The sequence below is a fragment of the Notamacropus eugenii genome, chromosome 3 (assembly GCF_028372415.1).
Source record: "Notamacropus eugenii isolate mMacEug1 chromosome 3, mMacEug1.pri_v2, whole genome shotgun sequence".
Classification (NCBI taxonomy): domain Eukaryota; kingdom Metazoa; phylum Chordata; class Mammalia; order Diprotodontia; family Macropodidae; genus Notamacropus; species Notamacropus eugenii.
This window is the reverse complement of record NC_092874.1, coordinates 204694955-204709651: the sequence shown is the minus strand read 5'-3', so window position 1 is coordinate 204709651 and position 14697 is coordinate 204694955. Positions and strand designations below refer to the sequence as shown.

At 36.7% G+C, this 14697-nt stretch overlaps 1 protein-coding gene across 11 annotated transcripts in view; it reads right to left on the bottom strand.

Annotated features, from left to right (window-relative positions):
• Nucleotides 1-14697, bottom strand: part of ERC1 (ELKS/RAB6-interacting/CAST family member 1) — a 406669-nt gene that overhangs the window by 291854 nt on the left and 100118 nt on the right. For all 11 annotated transcript variants that reach the window (XR_011977073.1, XR_011977072.1, XR_011977074.1 and 8 more), the window contains exons 4-5: nucleotides 9634-9708; nucleotides 782-937 (exon numbers count right to left, since the gene is read on the bottom strand). Coding sequence is in view for 7 of the 11 variants with exons in the window: in XM_072654117.1 (XP_072510218.1) it covers nucleotides 782-937; nucleotides 9634-9708 (231 nt within the window). In the remaining 4 variants the exon portion in view is untranslated. The remainder of the gene's footprint in view (nucleotides 1-781; nucleotides 938-9633; nucleotides 9709-14697) is intronic.

Here is a 14697-nt window from a genome sequence, read left to right as displayed (position 1 = left end):
TTAATAGGGAAATTATTTTATATTAGTGAAGAGCCTCACTAGACTTATGAAAAATGAGAAGCCTCTAGAAAGAAAAATTCTGCTTTCCAATTACTTTGTGTCATTAACTCATTCCCAAATATTTAAAATTCCAACTATCTAGTTATTCTAACTGATCTTCCTGGCATTTAAGCAAAGTTAAATGTTTGAGGGCCCTAAGCAAGAATAAAGGCAACTGTAACCATTCCTGAAATGACTGAAAACTGATATGCCTTGTTACTACCTATTTTGCTATAAAATACTTCAATCACTCAGTAGTATGGAGATAAGTGAAAGAAGGGAATAAATTCCCATTAAATAAACCTTTCTCAAGAGGTACATAGTTTTCCTTAATAAAAACATATGTAAAAGCACAAGTCAATTCATTTTACTTAACCTAGTTTATAAAAATTACTCCAGTTTACTGAGCATTATAATAATTCACAAGAGAAGTAAAACTTCTCATATGTCTTACATATGAGAAACGCTAGATATGCTCTTAACCCAGCCCAAAACTACTGAAAAAATGAGAAATGCTGGATTTTTAAAATTTATACTAAGCCACATGAGGGTAGCTTTATTTGAAATCACACTAAAAATCTGTATCCATTCAGCAATTCAGTACTCAATACTCAGTTTCAGAGCCTGAAATTATATTTGTGCTTTTCTTAAGCAACATAAAAATAGGGTACAAAACTGCTCTCTTTAATCAGTAGGGAAGACATCTTATGTTTGGGGGGCCTAAAAGCTGACATCCCATTACCTTGTTTTTCATGAATTTGGAATGGCTGCGATACACCTCCATTTGCTTCATTTCTTCCTCTCGTTCTTCTGTGCTCAAAGCTCCATTAGATTTCAGCATCTGGATTTCCTCCTCCAAATCTCGGAGCCCACGCTCCATGGAGGAAATTTTTGAGTCCTGACAGGAGTAGAACAGTTACAAAGTCAAAATACATCAAATTAGGAATCCCCTAAGTAGATTAACAAGTAGAATTTATTCAATCATGTTTGAATACAACAAAGACATATTAACACCTGCTGTGTACAAATTTCCATGCTAGGAGCTAAGAAGAAAATAAAGAATGGATGAGGATGAGAGTAATCATAACTGAAATTTATATAGCAATTTAAGGTTCATAAAATGCTTTACTATATGCCATCTGAGTCTTACAATAACCTTGTGAATTAAGTTTCATAGGTATTACTGTCTTCATTTTACAGAAAAAACCATCACAGGTCAGAGAGTTTAAGTAATTTGACAACACTTATTCAATTAATGTCACAGATGGGATTTTAGACCCAGCTATCTTGTGAAAAATTGTAGAGTTCTTCTCACTGCACCACACTGTCTCAAAAAAATGACAGGGTCACTAAACTAAACTTGAACACTGGGGATAAAAAAGAAAAAATTGAAACTTCCTTTACTCAAAGAACCTACACTCCATCAAAGGAGATACATAAGTCCATATATGGGTCTATACAAAATAAATACAAAGACATTTAGAGCCAAAGAGGATTAGGAAGTTGGGATTGGAAGGTCAAGACAGACTTCATTTAGAGGAAGTGTCATATGGAAGAAAACTATGGACTGTTAAGAGGCAAAGGTAAAGAGGAAAGTTTGTGAAAAGACACACAAAGAAGAAATGGAGTGTCAAATACAAGGAAAAGTAAGAAAAAGGAACAGTCAACTCCAAGGTCTACAGTGTATAAAGAAAAATAATGTCAAGGGAATAAAGATTGGCAACAGGTTGTAAAGAACTACTGCAAATGCTAAACAGAGAAGTTTGTATTTGCTCCTAGAGGTAAAAGAGAGCCACTGGAATACTGACTAGGCAAACAACATGATGACCTATGAAAATGACTTGGTCATTTTAAGAAAATCACTTTAGTATATGGATTGCAGTTAATAAGACCATCAAAGGGATATTTTGCAATAAAACAAGATTCATTTGGAAAATATGAAAGGTCAAGAGTATCAAGAAATAGGGTTCAAAAAAAATACAAATAAGCAGGAACTAGCACATTTCATTAAAAAATAACAATGTTCAGGCCAAGATAGCAGAGTTAAAGCTGGGACTTGCTTGAGCTCTCTCCCAAACCCCTCAAAATACCTGTAAAAAATGACTCTAAACAAGTTCAAGGGCTGCAGAACTCACAATATGACAGAGTGAAACAAGTGTCCAGCCCAAGATAGCCTGGAAGGTCAACAGGAAGGGTCTATTGCACCAGGCTGGGAGTAGAACACAGGTCAGCATGGCCTGCAATGGCATAGATGGGTCAGAGCAGGCCTTAAAGGACTGAATCATTAGTAGCTATGGTGGTTTCCAACCTTTTGGCCCACAAATGCCAAAGACAGCATAGAAGGTCAGTGGGAAAATTCTGCTGAACCTCACTAGGGGAGGAGCATGGTTCAGCTCCAGCCCTAGGCCAGCGGAAGTGGTGGCAGCAGCGATGGCAGCAGCAGCAGCATCGGCTGCTTCCAGAGCTCCCAGCACACAGGAGATGTGGGAAGGGAGTAGCTGATCAGAAGGCAATTGCAAGGATCTCTTTGCTGGAACTGAGGCAGGATTCTCTAGCTTTGTTCTGCTTGGATCTGGGTCTCAGTCTTCGGTGGCTATCCTGGGAGGAGGAGTAGCGCTGGTGTGGTGGAGCTTGTGATATAGTGGAGAGGGAATCCTCCTCAACATTCCAAGGCAGAAGAGTGCTTGTGGTCATTCACAGACCAGAGCACAAACCAGGACTGAAGGAAACACTTCTCCTTTGATCATACCACCTTGAAAGAAATGAAAAGTTACAGGCCCCTAGAAGTTAACTCTGAAAATAGCTGAACAAAACCCCTGAAGTTTGGGCCCCTCCCACACTGGACGCAGAGTCCTACCTTGACAAAGAGTTAGAAAGTCAAATATTTGGCTAGGAAAATGAGCAGCCAGTGTAAAAAACCTCAGACTATCAAAACACAACCAGAAGAAGACAGCAAAGTCAAAGCTCCTACAACCAAAGCCTCCAAGAAAAATATGAATTGGTCTCAGACCATGGAAGATCTCAAAAAGGATTCTGAAAATCAAGTAAGATAAGCAGAAGAAAATTTGGGAAAAGAAATGAGAGTGACGCACAAAAATCATGAAAAACAAATCAACAGCTTGCTAAAGGAGACCCAAAAAAATACAGAAGAAAATAACACCTTTAAAAACAGACTAACCCAAATCTCAAAAAAGGTCCAAAAAGCCAAAGAGAGAAGAATGCCCTAAAAAGCAGAATTGGTCAAATGGAAAAGGAGGTCCAAATGCTCACTGGAGAAAATAATTCCTTAAAAATTAAAATGGAGCAAATGGAAGATAATGGCTTTATGAGAAATCAATAAAGTATAAAACGGAAGCAAAAGAATGAAAAAATAGATAATGTGAAATATCTCACTGGAAAAACAACTGACCTGGAAAACAGATCCAAAAGACATAATTTAAAAATTACTGGACTATGTGAAAGCCATGATCAAAAAAAAAAGTCTTGACATATTCTTTCAAAAAAATTATCCAGGAAAATTCTGATATTCTAGAACCAGAAGAGAAAACAGAAATTCAAAGATGCCACCGATTTACTCTGGAAAGAGATTCCAAAAGGAAAACTCTTAGGAATATTGTAGCCAAATTCCAGATTTCCCAAGTCAAGGAGAAAATATTGCAAGCAGTCAGAAAGAAACAATTCGAGTATTGTGGAAACACAATCAGCATAACATAAGATCTAGCAGCTTCAACATTAAGGGATCAGAGGGCTTGGAATATGATTTTCCAAAGGTCAAAGGAGCTACGATCAAAACCAAGACTCACCTACCTAGCAAAACTGAATATAATACTACAGGGAAAAAAAATGGACATTCAATGAAAGAGAACTTTCAAGCATTCTTGCTGAAAAGACCAGAGATGAACAGAAAGTCTGACTTTCAAATACAAGAGAAGCATGAAAAGGTAAACAGGAAAAATAAATCATAAGGGACTTCTTAAAGTTGAACTGTTTGCAGTCCTACATGGAAAGATGATATTTTTAATTCATGAGAACTTTCTCAGTATTAGGGTAGTTGGAGAAAATATACATATATGTATATATGTATGCATGTATCTGTATATATGTATATACATACGTGTGTATATATATGTGGGGGGGGTGTAGAGAGAGACAGAGAGACAGATAGACACAGAGCACAGGGTGAGTTGAATATGAATGGATGATATCTAAAAAATAAAATTAAGGGGTGAGAGGAAAATATTCGGAGGAGAAAGGGAGAAATAGAATGGGGTAAAATTTTTCACATAAAAGAAAGAAAAAGCTTCCACAAAGAAGAGGAAGAGGAGGAAAGATGAGAGGGAATGAGTGAATCTCACTCTCATCGGATCTGCCTTAAGGAATAACATACATACTCAATTGAATACCTTACCCTACAGGAAAGTAGGGGGAAAGGAATGGGGGGAGGGGGGATAGACAGGAGGAAAGACAGGGAAAATAGTTAGAAGCAAATACTTTTGAAAAGGAACAGGGTCGAAGGAGAGAATAGAATAAATGGGGTCCTGGATAGGGTGGAGGAAAATACAGTTAGTCTTCCACAACATGACTCATGGAAATGTTTTACATAACTACACATATATAACCTATATTGAATTGCTTGTGAGGGTGGGTGGGGAGAGGAGGAAGAGAATTTGGAACTCAAAGTTTTAAAAACAAATGTTAATTGTTTTTACATGCAACTGGGAAATAAGATATACAGGCAATGGGGTATAGAAATCTATCTTGCCCTACAAGAAAGTGAGGGGGAGGAGGGTAAGAAGGGGGAGTGAAAGAGGGGAGGGCAGGCTGGGGGAAGGGGTAATCAGAATGCAAACCATCTTGGGGTTAGTGGGAGGGAAAGATGGAGAGAAAATTTGGAACTCAAAATCTTGTAGAAATGAATGTTGACTGAAATAAAAAAATTTATATTAAAAAATAATAATGTTCAAAACTATGGTACTATGTTGTTTTTTTAAAAAGGAAGATCAACGGAATATTTTCATTTTCTCATTCTGCTTTCTTATCTCTGCATCAATTCGTAAATGTCCATTTTACTAATATGTCCTATATTCATCACTTCTTACTGTGTAAATCCATTATACTCACTCATATACCACAATTTCAGATATAAAATAAATGTGGCCTAGAAAATCTGAGGATATAAGGGACTTTGTTTCAAGTACAACTAGGTTACAAAGAGAATAAATAGCATTATGAAGAATCTTAAGTGATAAACAAGGTTGGAGTGGGACTAAAGAGGGAATAGGATAATTAGAATAGGGATAAAGGCTGCCTAACACAAAGGGATAGGGGACAGGGATCTATAATTTCAGTGATACTGGGAATGCCCAGGTGAGGAATCTCCTACCAAAGCAAGTGCTGCCTTCTCTGAAACCTAAAGTTCTTAAAAAGCTCCCTAGGGCAACTGAGAGGGAAGTGATATGAGCAAAGGCAGATTTAAAGAGGAAGAAAATTCAGTAAAAATCTGGAGCATGAGAAAACAAATCAACAGAGGGGATCCTAAAAGTAGAAAAATTTTTAGTAAACCCACAAGGAGATTACATCACTCCCTTAACAAGTGTTACAGGACAAAGAAAAGTGAAACAATGTCTAAAGAAACAAAGAATCCTGACAGAGCAAGGAACAAGATATTCCAGAATGGTTCAAAAGAAAAATGAAAGTCAAAAGAGAAGAAATTAGGAACCATTAAGACTTAATAAAGCTCTCAAAGCAGAGACAAAAAACTCAATCAACACATTAGAAAAAAAAAAAACAATTCACATCGGAGTTTCTCCAAAGAAAGATTAACATACTTTTGAAATTAAAATATTATAATCAGACAGAAGGGGAAGCAAAAGGCCACAAAGTTAAAGAAGCACATAAAAGCCAAAGCTACTGATGTGAAAAACAAGATAATGCAAAGAAAGCTTAAGCATCAGACTACCAGAAAACATGACAAATTAAAAAATTAAACAACACAAAATCATGATGCATTATATAATGAAAAAAAAATCTGCCCAGACAGACTGAATACAGAAAAGCAGCACAAACTGACTCCAAAAAACAAGAACAAAACCAGAAAAAAAATCTTGTATATTCCAAACTCTAAAACATGCAAAGTTAAATGTAACAATACCACTGACAAATAATAAATTTTCCAAACAGCAAGGGAAAAAAATGTAAATTACCAATGTAAATTATAAATAATTTTTAAATTGACCATTGTTTACAGGCATTTCTTTTTTTAAGAAAGGCAATGTAGAATTAAGGAGCTTTAAAAAAAAAAAAGGAAACAGGAATTATTAATAGATTAAAATGTAAGTAGAATTTCAAGAAAGAGAAGTTGAGGGTGCAAATGAATAACCAGAGGACAAATTTAACACTACAACAGACCTACAGGAAAATCAAGGTATTTCGAACAAAATTGCAGAGCAGGTGAATATATAAATGGGAAGAGGGGAGGCAAAGGAATGAGGGGAAATGAGTCATGTTACATTGGTGATGAACAAAGGGATGGTGACCCCTATAGTTTCTCAGAAACAAGAAGGACTGCAGAAATATATTAACAATAAGGGTTTGGAACTGGTTGACTCAAAGAGTAAAGGGCAGGGGGAAAGGGGGGGAGGGAAAAGGGGTACTAAAGAGAACTCCCAAAAGGAAAAGATAAAAAATGATGACTCTAACATAAAATCCCAATTCAGGAAGTAAAGATGGAAGAATGAATAAAACAAGGGAGAAGGAGGTGGGTAACTGGGAGAGAAGCTTTCCAACCATTTTATCTCTCTGGCTTTGCCCTAGGAGAGGGAAATGGGAGCTGGTGAGTTTTCCTGGTCTCTGGGCTTACTTGAGGAAAACAGCAAAAGCCTGGTGATAAGTTAGTAAGAGATGTGTGAGCAAATGATGTACAGCTGTAAGGCTCTATTACAAATTTTCTTAGGTTAGGACTCTCTCCTCAGTGTTCCAAAGGCCAAAGGGATGAAGTATAAAAGCCCCTCCTCAGGTTCATAACTTGGCCCCTGAGAAAGGATGAGGAAGCTTTAATTTTCCTCCTTGCCTTGGCTCTCAACTGGGCTACTGGCTGCTTAGCCCCACCATGGGCTCTTAATTTGCTCCAGGGGATGCAGCAGTAGCTTGGAGGCTCTCCTGGTCCTTACCATCTTTGGTCTTGCAAAAGACCAAAAAAGACCAAAAAAAGAAAGCAAAGGAACCTGGTGATCAGATTATGCTTTTCTCTTGGCTTGCCCCAAGAAAGCAAAGGTTATGAAGCTGATCATACTCTGGACAGTATGGATACTTCAGGAGCAAAGGGCAACCATGAGTAGAAGACCCACAGAAGAGGTTCCAAGATATAACCATTTGTTAACAAATCCTATAGGGCACTACCAAATCACACTTCTGTATCTTCAAAAACACACACACACACACACACACACACACACACACACACACACACACACACACACACATTCTCTCTGTCTGTCTCTCTCGCATATATACACTCTGTTTTAAATCAAAATGTTCATTTTCTGGTTATTCTAACTGTCCTAAGAGACCCTGGCTCATGGAGCCCCATTCCTACCAAAGGAACCTAAGTTGCAGTATCTTTACAGTGAAAGGGTTATATTCTAATAATCGGTGATTTAGTACCACCATCCTGTGGAGGATGGTGAACAAGTTAAAGCTGAAGCCAACAAAACCATTTTTTGGAAGATTTTTGTTTTTAAAGAAACCTATATCAATTCTACTCCCATTTGACTTCCCAATGCACCTTCTAATGCCAGACTTCATCAATTAGGCATCTGAGATTTTTCTATATGGTGACTGGGCTAATAAATTATATCATTGATTAGGAACTCTATTCCTCAAGGTAGTATTAACCAATTTTTTTTTTCATTTTTAAATTAAAAGATTAAAATACAGCAGCATTCAAATATTAAAGAAAATACTGATATACCAATTGTGAAACATTTTTCCCAAATCAAACAGAGGCTACACTGTGAATAGGCACTGTACTAAGCTTTGGCTCTGCCCTTTTACAAAGTTTGAAGGTTACACACAATTGGTATGATGCTATAAAATGAACACCGGATTTGGAATCAGATGACCTATATTCAAATTCTGGCTCTTCTGGTGATGGGCAAATCACTTAAATTCTCCATGCCTCAGATTTCTCTTTTATAAAATTATAGAGGGTTGGAATAGATGATTTCACCATTCTTTCTATCATGAAATATATATAGGATCCTATGAATTAGCTCAGGATAAAGAGTATTTTGTTATCCTTTTTAGAGTTAGTTTCTCAGGTATTAGATTTAGTATTAGGTTAGTTCCCAGGTATTAGATAATTCCCAGAATAGCTCCAAGGATTCCTAGAATCATAGTGATATAGTGATGAGGCTGCACCATAAGATAAGGGGTGACATAATGTAAGATTTGCTACACTTGCGAAAAATGACAATATTGCTAATGTTAACCTGTGAGACCATCGTTGGCAATATGCCTTGTCTGTTGCCCTATATAGCAAGCAGGCACTGGTCAGTGCAGAGGGAAACCAAGGGGAACCCTTACGGGTATCTGTGTGTGACTGGACAGGCCCCTCTCAAGGCTTGAGAGGATTTAGAGGAGTGCACAAGCTGGAATGTTGTGCCTGTCTCGATTGACCTCATCTAGATGTAGGGGCAGTTGTCCTCATCTAGATGTAGGGGCAGGTCCCAGTGAGAGGGGTGATTAGGGAATGTTGTAGGAGCTGATGTTCCCATTATCAGCAACTCCTTTTGAAAAGACTAGACTGGAATAAAGCTGATTATTAAACCCTCCAAAGCTATCTTCCTTCCTGTCTGAGCAGATCAAGATTGAATCTGTTAGAGGCTGAAGTCCAAAACTCCATGAAACAGAATACAAGACAAATACATAAACGTTCTAATGCATTCATTTAAATCAAATGAGATATTGCACAAAAAGTGCTTTGTAAACTCTGAAATGCTATATAAATACTGGTAATTATTAAAAACAGATAAATACTTGTGTAACATTTTTAACTAATAAGTTACCACCTATATCAGAAAGGTACAAAACTGCATTTATTTTAAAATATTCTATAATTCAACCTTTTTAAGAAGTATTAATAACTTTCCCCTCAATTAGTCCAAGTGTGTAAGAGTTTACTTTTTATCATTTTTTCATTTCTAAAACACACAGCAAGCGGTCTGTATCAACTCAAAACCTGAACTTTTATTATTTTTTTAATTGAATTATTTTATTTGTTTTCAGTGTTGAACAATCACTTCCATATATCTTAGAATTTTTTCCAGTCCCTCCCTCTCATTCCCCTCTCCCTCCCTGAGATGGCGTGCAATCTTATATAGGTTCTATACATACATTCCTATTAAATGCATGTTGCACAGAAGAATTAAAATGAATGGGAGAAACCATAAAACAAAACAAAACAAAACATAATACAAAACAAAATGGTCTGTTTCTATCTGCGATCTAATTCCATAGTTCTTTCTCTGGATGTAGAAGGCATTTTGCCTCAAGTCCATTGAAAATAAAACCTGAACTTAATTAAAAGATTCCTACCTTCATTTCAATAACAGTTTGCAGAGCTTTTGTTTTAGCAGAATCAGGAGCATTCTCAAATCTCCGATGCATCTCCTAAATAAGAGAAAACAATGTGTAAGCCCAAGAAAAATTTCCAACATCCCCCATTTCACAGAAAATAAGTAGAGTTCTTCCATTCCACCTTGAGTGGAAAAAGTGATTATACATGACTCATCTCTCTGGCAACTTTTAATCTCTAACTTTACACCATGCATCTCCAATCCCTGCTGCTCAGGCTAACTTATTTATTTAAGCACAGAGGGTTATTATAGCTAAGCAACAGCTTATCAAAAATTAGTCAAAGTGGCTATCCCATGAATGTAATGGAATACTATTATGCTGTAAAAAAGGATGACAGAAAGGCTATTGGAGGAAGTTTCAGAGAAATCTGGGAAGATTTGCATAAATTGATGCACATTAAGTGAGCAGAACCATAAAAACAATTTATACAAGAACATTATAAAGTTCAAACAAACCATAACTAATCATAATTCCAGAGAACTCAAGATGAAACATACTAAACCACCTCCTCATAGAGAGGTGAGGAACTTGATGCAAATGGAAGATATATTTTCTGGACACAGAAAATCTGGAAATGTGTTTTGCTTGACTATATAAATTCATTACAAGAATTTTCCTTTTTGAGGGAGAGGCAGAATTTTAATTGTAATGGCTACCCCAAACTGAAATGAGACTGTGCTCCCAAATAACTGTGATACTTTAAAAATATAAATATATATATATTACGACTTTCTCACATTTGCTTCTCATTACATGACTTTGCAACTCCTCACCCTCCCCAAAAAAACAAAACAAAACAGCAACATAACCCAAAAGAAAAAGGTGTTGAGAAATATTTCCTTTTTTTGTAAAGGAGAAATAATGAAACAATTACCTTTATATTTTGCAGCTACTGAAAGGATGTGTTGATAACCCATTCCACAGCAACCACACCCCAAAAATGCTTACTTTATGTGAACAAGCTACCTGCTTATTTACAATGTAAATATAAGAATATGCAGTGCTAAGAAATGTCTTGCGTAGGTTAATTTTTGGAAAAAGTCAGAAACACCTACATTTTATTTGTGTACAATGTAAAATGCATCACTTCTCATTTTACTGGTATGCTTTAGATAACTACTAAAATGACATTAAAAATGAGGACCTAGGAGAGAAAGCAAAGCTACTGACAATTTCTTAGCTTTCAGGCACAGATGTGAAATCTGCATATAACCACCGAGCAATTGTTCTAGGGATGTACAAACAAAAGAAAAAAATCCACAAAGAATGCGAAGATAAAGGAGCCCACTTTTAAAGACTTCTTTTTTTTAGGTGAAGAAACTGAGGTCAAGTGATTTAAAGTGATTTATAAGTCTGGGTGTTACAATAATGAAAGTTCACATTTACACAGTATATTATGGTTTACAAAGTGATTTCCTCAAAATAAGGCTATAAGGAGAATCCAAGCATCAATATATTGTATAATCCTGTCACCTGAGAGAAATGACTATTAATAACCAATGATTTGGGGAGATCCAGAGTTCCCCCGTTTTTCTAACGTCCTTATTGCAAAGTTCAATTTCTGAAGGACACTGCAGATAATGAGATTGAATTAACCTTCTCCACAATCTTCTTCAGACCTCAGTCAAGTGGGAAAGCCCAATGGGCTACAGGTGTGGGTCAGGATAAATTCTTTGATTAGACTGTCCAAGGCTGTAAAGCCAATCACGGCAGCACACCTGAGGACTGCTGCTGTGCATGATTAATGAACTCTCTATTCAGCAATAAACTAAACACTGTTCAATAAAGTAAAGTATAACACTCATAGCAATATCCTTAAGCAAAACATATGATCTAATACATATATGTATCTCATAACAATCAGTACGTCACATGGTGCATAGCATGTATCGCTGCATCCCCGAAGTCAGGGGGTCTCAGGTTAGGGTCTTCTAGCATGATGCATCCTTAAGGGGTAGCAGAAAATATCACACCATCCAACCCTAGATCACTGTAAGAACAATCTCCTTAATCAATACACAGTGTCCAAGTAAAGTCCTCTCTCATCTTGACTCAAGGCTGACTTCCAGACTTCATGACTCCTCTGTGGGCTGACCACTTCCAGCTCTTGCCTGGGTTCACAAGCAGATAGCTCTCAGCTCACAGGGACTCTTCCACTCTAAATTCTTCCTGCTTCTGCCTAACAGCAGACTCTAGGGGCTCAGGTCCCAGCTTCTGTTTCTAGGAAAACAAAGCTTAACAGGGCTATAACAATATTTATACATATTACCAGTGCTATCATCTCAATTCACTCATAAAGACCAACAGACAGGGCTTTTGTCTGAGGAATTAACACAGATCAACAGACAACACTGACATTAGAAACATTCTTTCTGTTAGACCTTCCACAAGCAAATTCCCCTTGCCTGCTCACGCTCCCTTCTCTCTCAGCTCTGCTTCTCTCTCTACTCCCTCTTCTCCCTCCAAACAATAATCTCTCTCTCCCTCTCCCTCTCAATATATATATATATATGCGCACACACATATATACATAATACAATTTCCAATCAAAGGCAATTGATCAGCTAAAACTCAATAAAAAAAGCAAAAAAAATCCTACTTTGCTTGCTGTTACACTAGGCAATTTAGAAGTAAGTGATGTAATCAAAACACATTCCCCCCATCATCTCACACCTTTTATTGGTTCAGAATTGATCGCCTCCCATTCTTTCCAGGGCATATAAACTATGAGCCCATCACCATGATTATATTTGGCATTCAAGAGTGTCACTGACCCATTTATTGGTAATATGCTAGCATTACTAATAAAATGATTAATTACCTGGCAACTGTGTCTCTCAAACTTTTTAAATGTCACACACTTCTAGGAGGTACTAGGAAACAAAGAAGTATGGATACACACAAGTGCAAATACATATACAAACCAATGTCCAGAAGAGATTTTTACAATGACATTTGCTAGTAAAGACTGCTAACAAATTTAGAAGTCTCATCAACAAACCTTTATTTTAAGAAATTCTTCATGACATACTCACTGCATCATGAAGACCACAAAATCAAGACCTGGCTTCCAATTTTACTTTAGAATGAGGAAGTTACACCATAACCATTTTAACAAAAATGTGTTACATCTAAATAGAACATTCCAATCTATCAGGTATTATCACATATATCGGACCCTCACAATATACTGAGGCCCTGTGACAGAGGAAGAGCAAATAGAATTCCTCTCATCCCTTGGAGATAAAGAAAATGAAGCCGCAGAAATTTAAAGACTTGTAGAAGCAGTAGTCCAACATGAATGGGGAGGGGAGAAGGAGCACGAAGAGGCCCAGGTGAGAGATAATGAGGATCTATCTATACCAGAATTGCAGCTACGTGGGTAGAGAAAAGAGGACGAACACTAGAGATGCTTTCAAGGTAAACGACAAAATCTGACAATGGCTTTGATATGTTGGATGACTGAGTGTGAGGAGTTAAGAAAGACATCAATACTGCTGCTCTGGGATGGACAGAGCAGAGACTGGCGTCTGGAGAGTAATATTTCGGGTTATTTAGGAAGAGAAGATAAATTTGGGAAGAGAGATGGTGAGTTCTGCTTGGGACATTTTGAGTCTGAGGTACCTGTGCGATGTCCAAAAGACCAATGATAACAGGTGATTCTAGCTCAGAGGTTCCCAAAGTGAGTGATACAGCCCCCTGGGGGCACTGGAACAATTCATGGGGTGTGAGTAGCCTCAGATGCAATTGGAGAACGTTAAATAAAAATAAGAGGGCAATGGAAGCATTAGGAAAGAAGAGAAGAAAATTTTGAAAAACCATTTGTACATGTTTCATCTGTTGTCAAAGAGAGGTAAAGTCATAGTAATTACATTATTTTTCAAATAAACACACAAAATACAAGTTTTACCCTATCAGTGCTCAAGTCTACCAACAGGTCCTAACAAAAAAATATTTGCAAGTCAGCATGTCCCACATTAACAGGAGGTTCAGCCTGCACTGGAAGAAATACTACATGGTTACCATGTGTCATCAAAATTTCAATGCAGGAAAAAAACCCTCACAAATTCACAGTAATTATTAAATGTAAGATGTGGCATTTTTAAAAAATAATTTTTTTTTTTTTGAAATGACACAAATTTCAAAAAAAGGTGTTAAAATAGATTTCAGGAGTGCAGGGTTGGCACTAGGTTTTATATATATATATATATATATATATATATATATATATATATATATATATTTTAATGGGGCAAGTAGGCCAAATAAGTTTAGGATCCTCTGCCTTAGATCCTACCACCTTGGAAGAACTGAAAACTTATAGGGCTCTAGAAGTATCTCTGAAAAGAGCTGACAAAACCCCTGAAAGTTTGGAACAATGCACACTCCAGCCTGGAAGCAGAACCTTACCTTAACAAAGAGTGAAAAGGCAAGTAATAGGTGGAGAAAATGACTACTAAACAGTAGAGAAAAAAAAACTTTTGCCTTTAGAAAGTTATTATGATGACAAGGAAGATCAAAACACAACCAAAAGAAGACAACAAATTCAAAACTTCTACTTCAAAAGCCTCCAAGAAAAATATGAATTGGTCTCAGGCCATGGACAAGCTCAAAAAGGATTCTGAAAATCAAGTTAGAGAATTAGAGGAAAAATTGAGAAGAAAAATGAGAATGATGCAAGACAGTCATGAAAAATGAGTCAACAGCTTGGTAAAGGAAGCACAAAAAAATACTGAAGAAAATGACATCTTAAAAAATAGACTAGGTCAAATGGTAAAAGAGGCCCAAAAAGCCAATGAGGAGAGAAATGCCTTAAAAAGCAGAATTGGCCAAATGAAAAAGGAAGTCCAAAAGCTCACTGAAGAAAATAATTCCTTAAAAATTAGAATGCAGCAAATGGAAGCTAATGACTTTATGAGAACTCAAGAAACAATAAGAGAAAACAAAAAGAATGAAAAAATAGAAGACAATGCAAAAAAATCTCACTGGAAAAACAAGTGACCTGGAAAATAGATCCAGGAA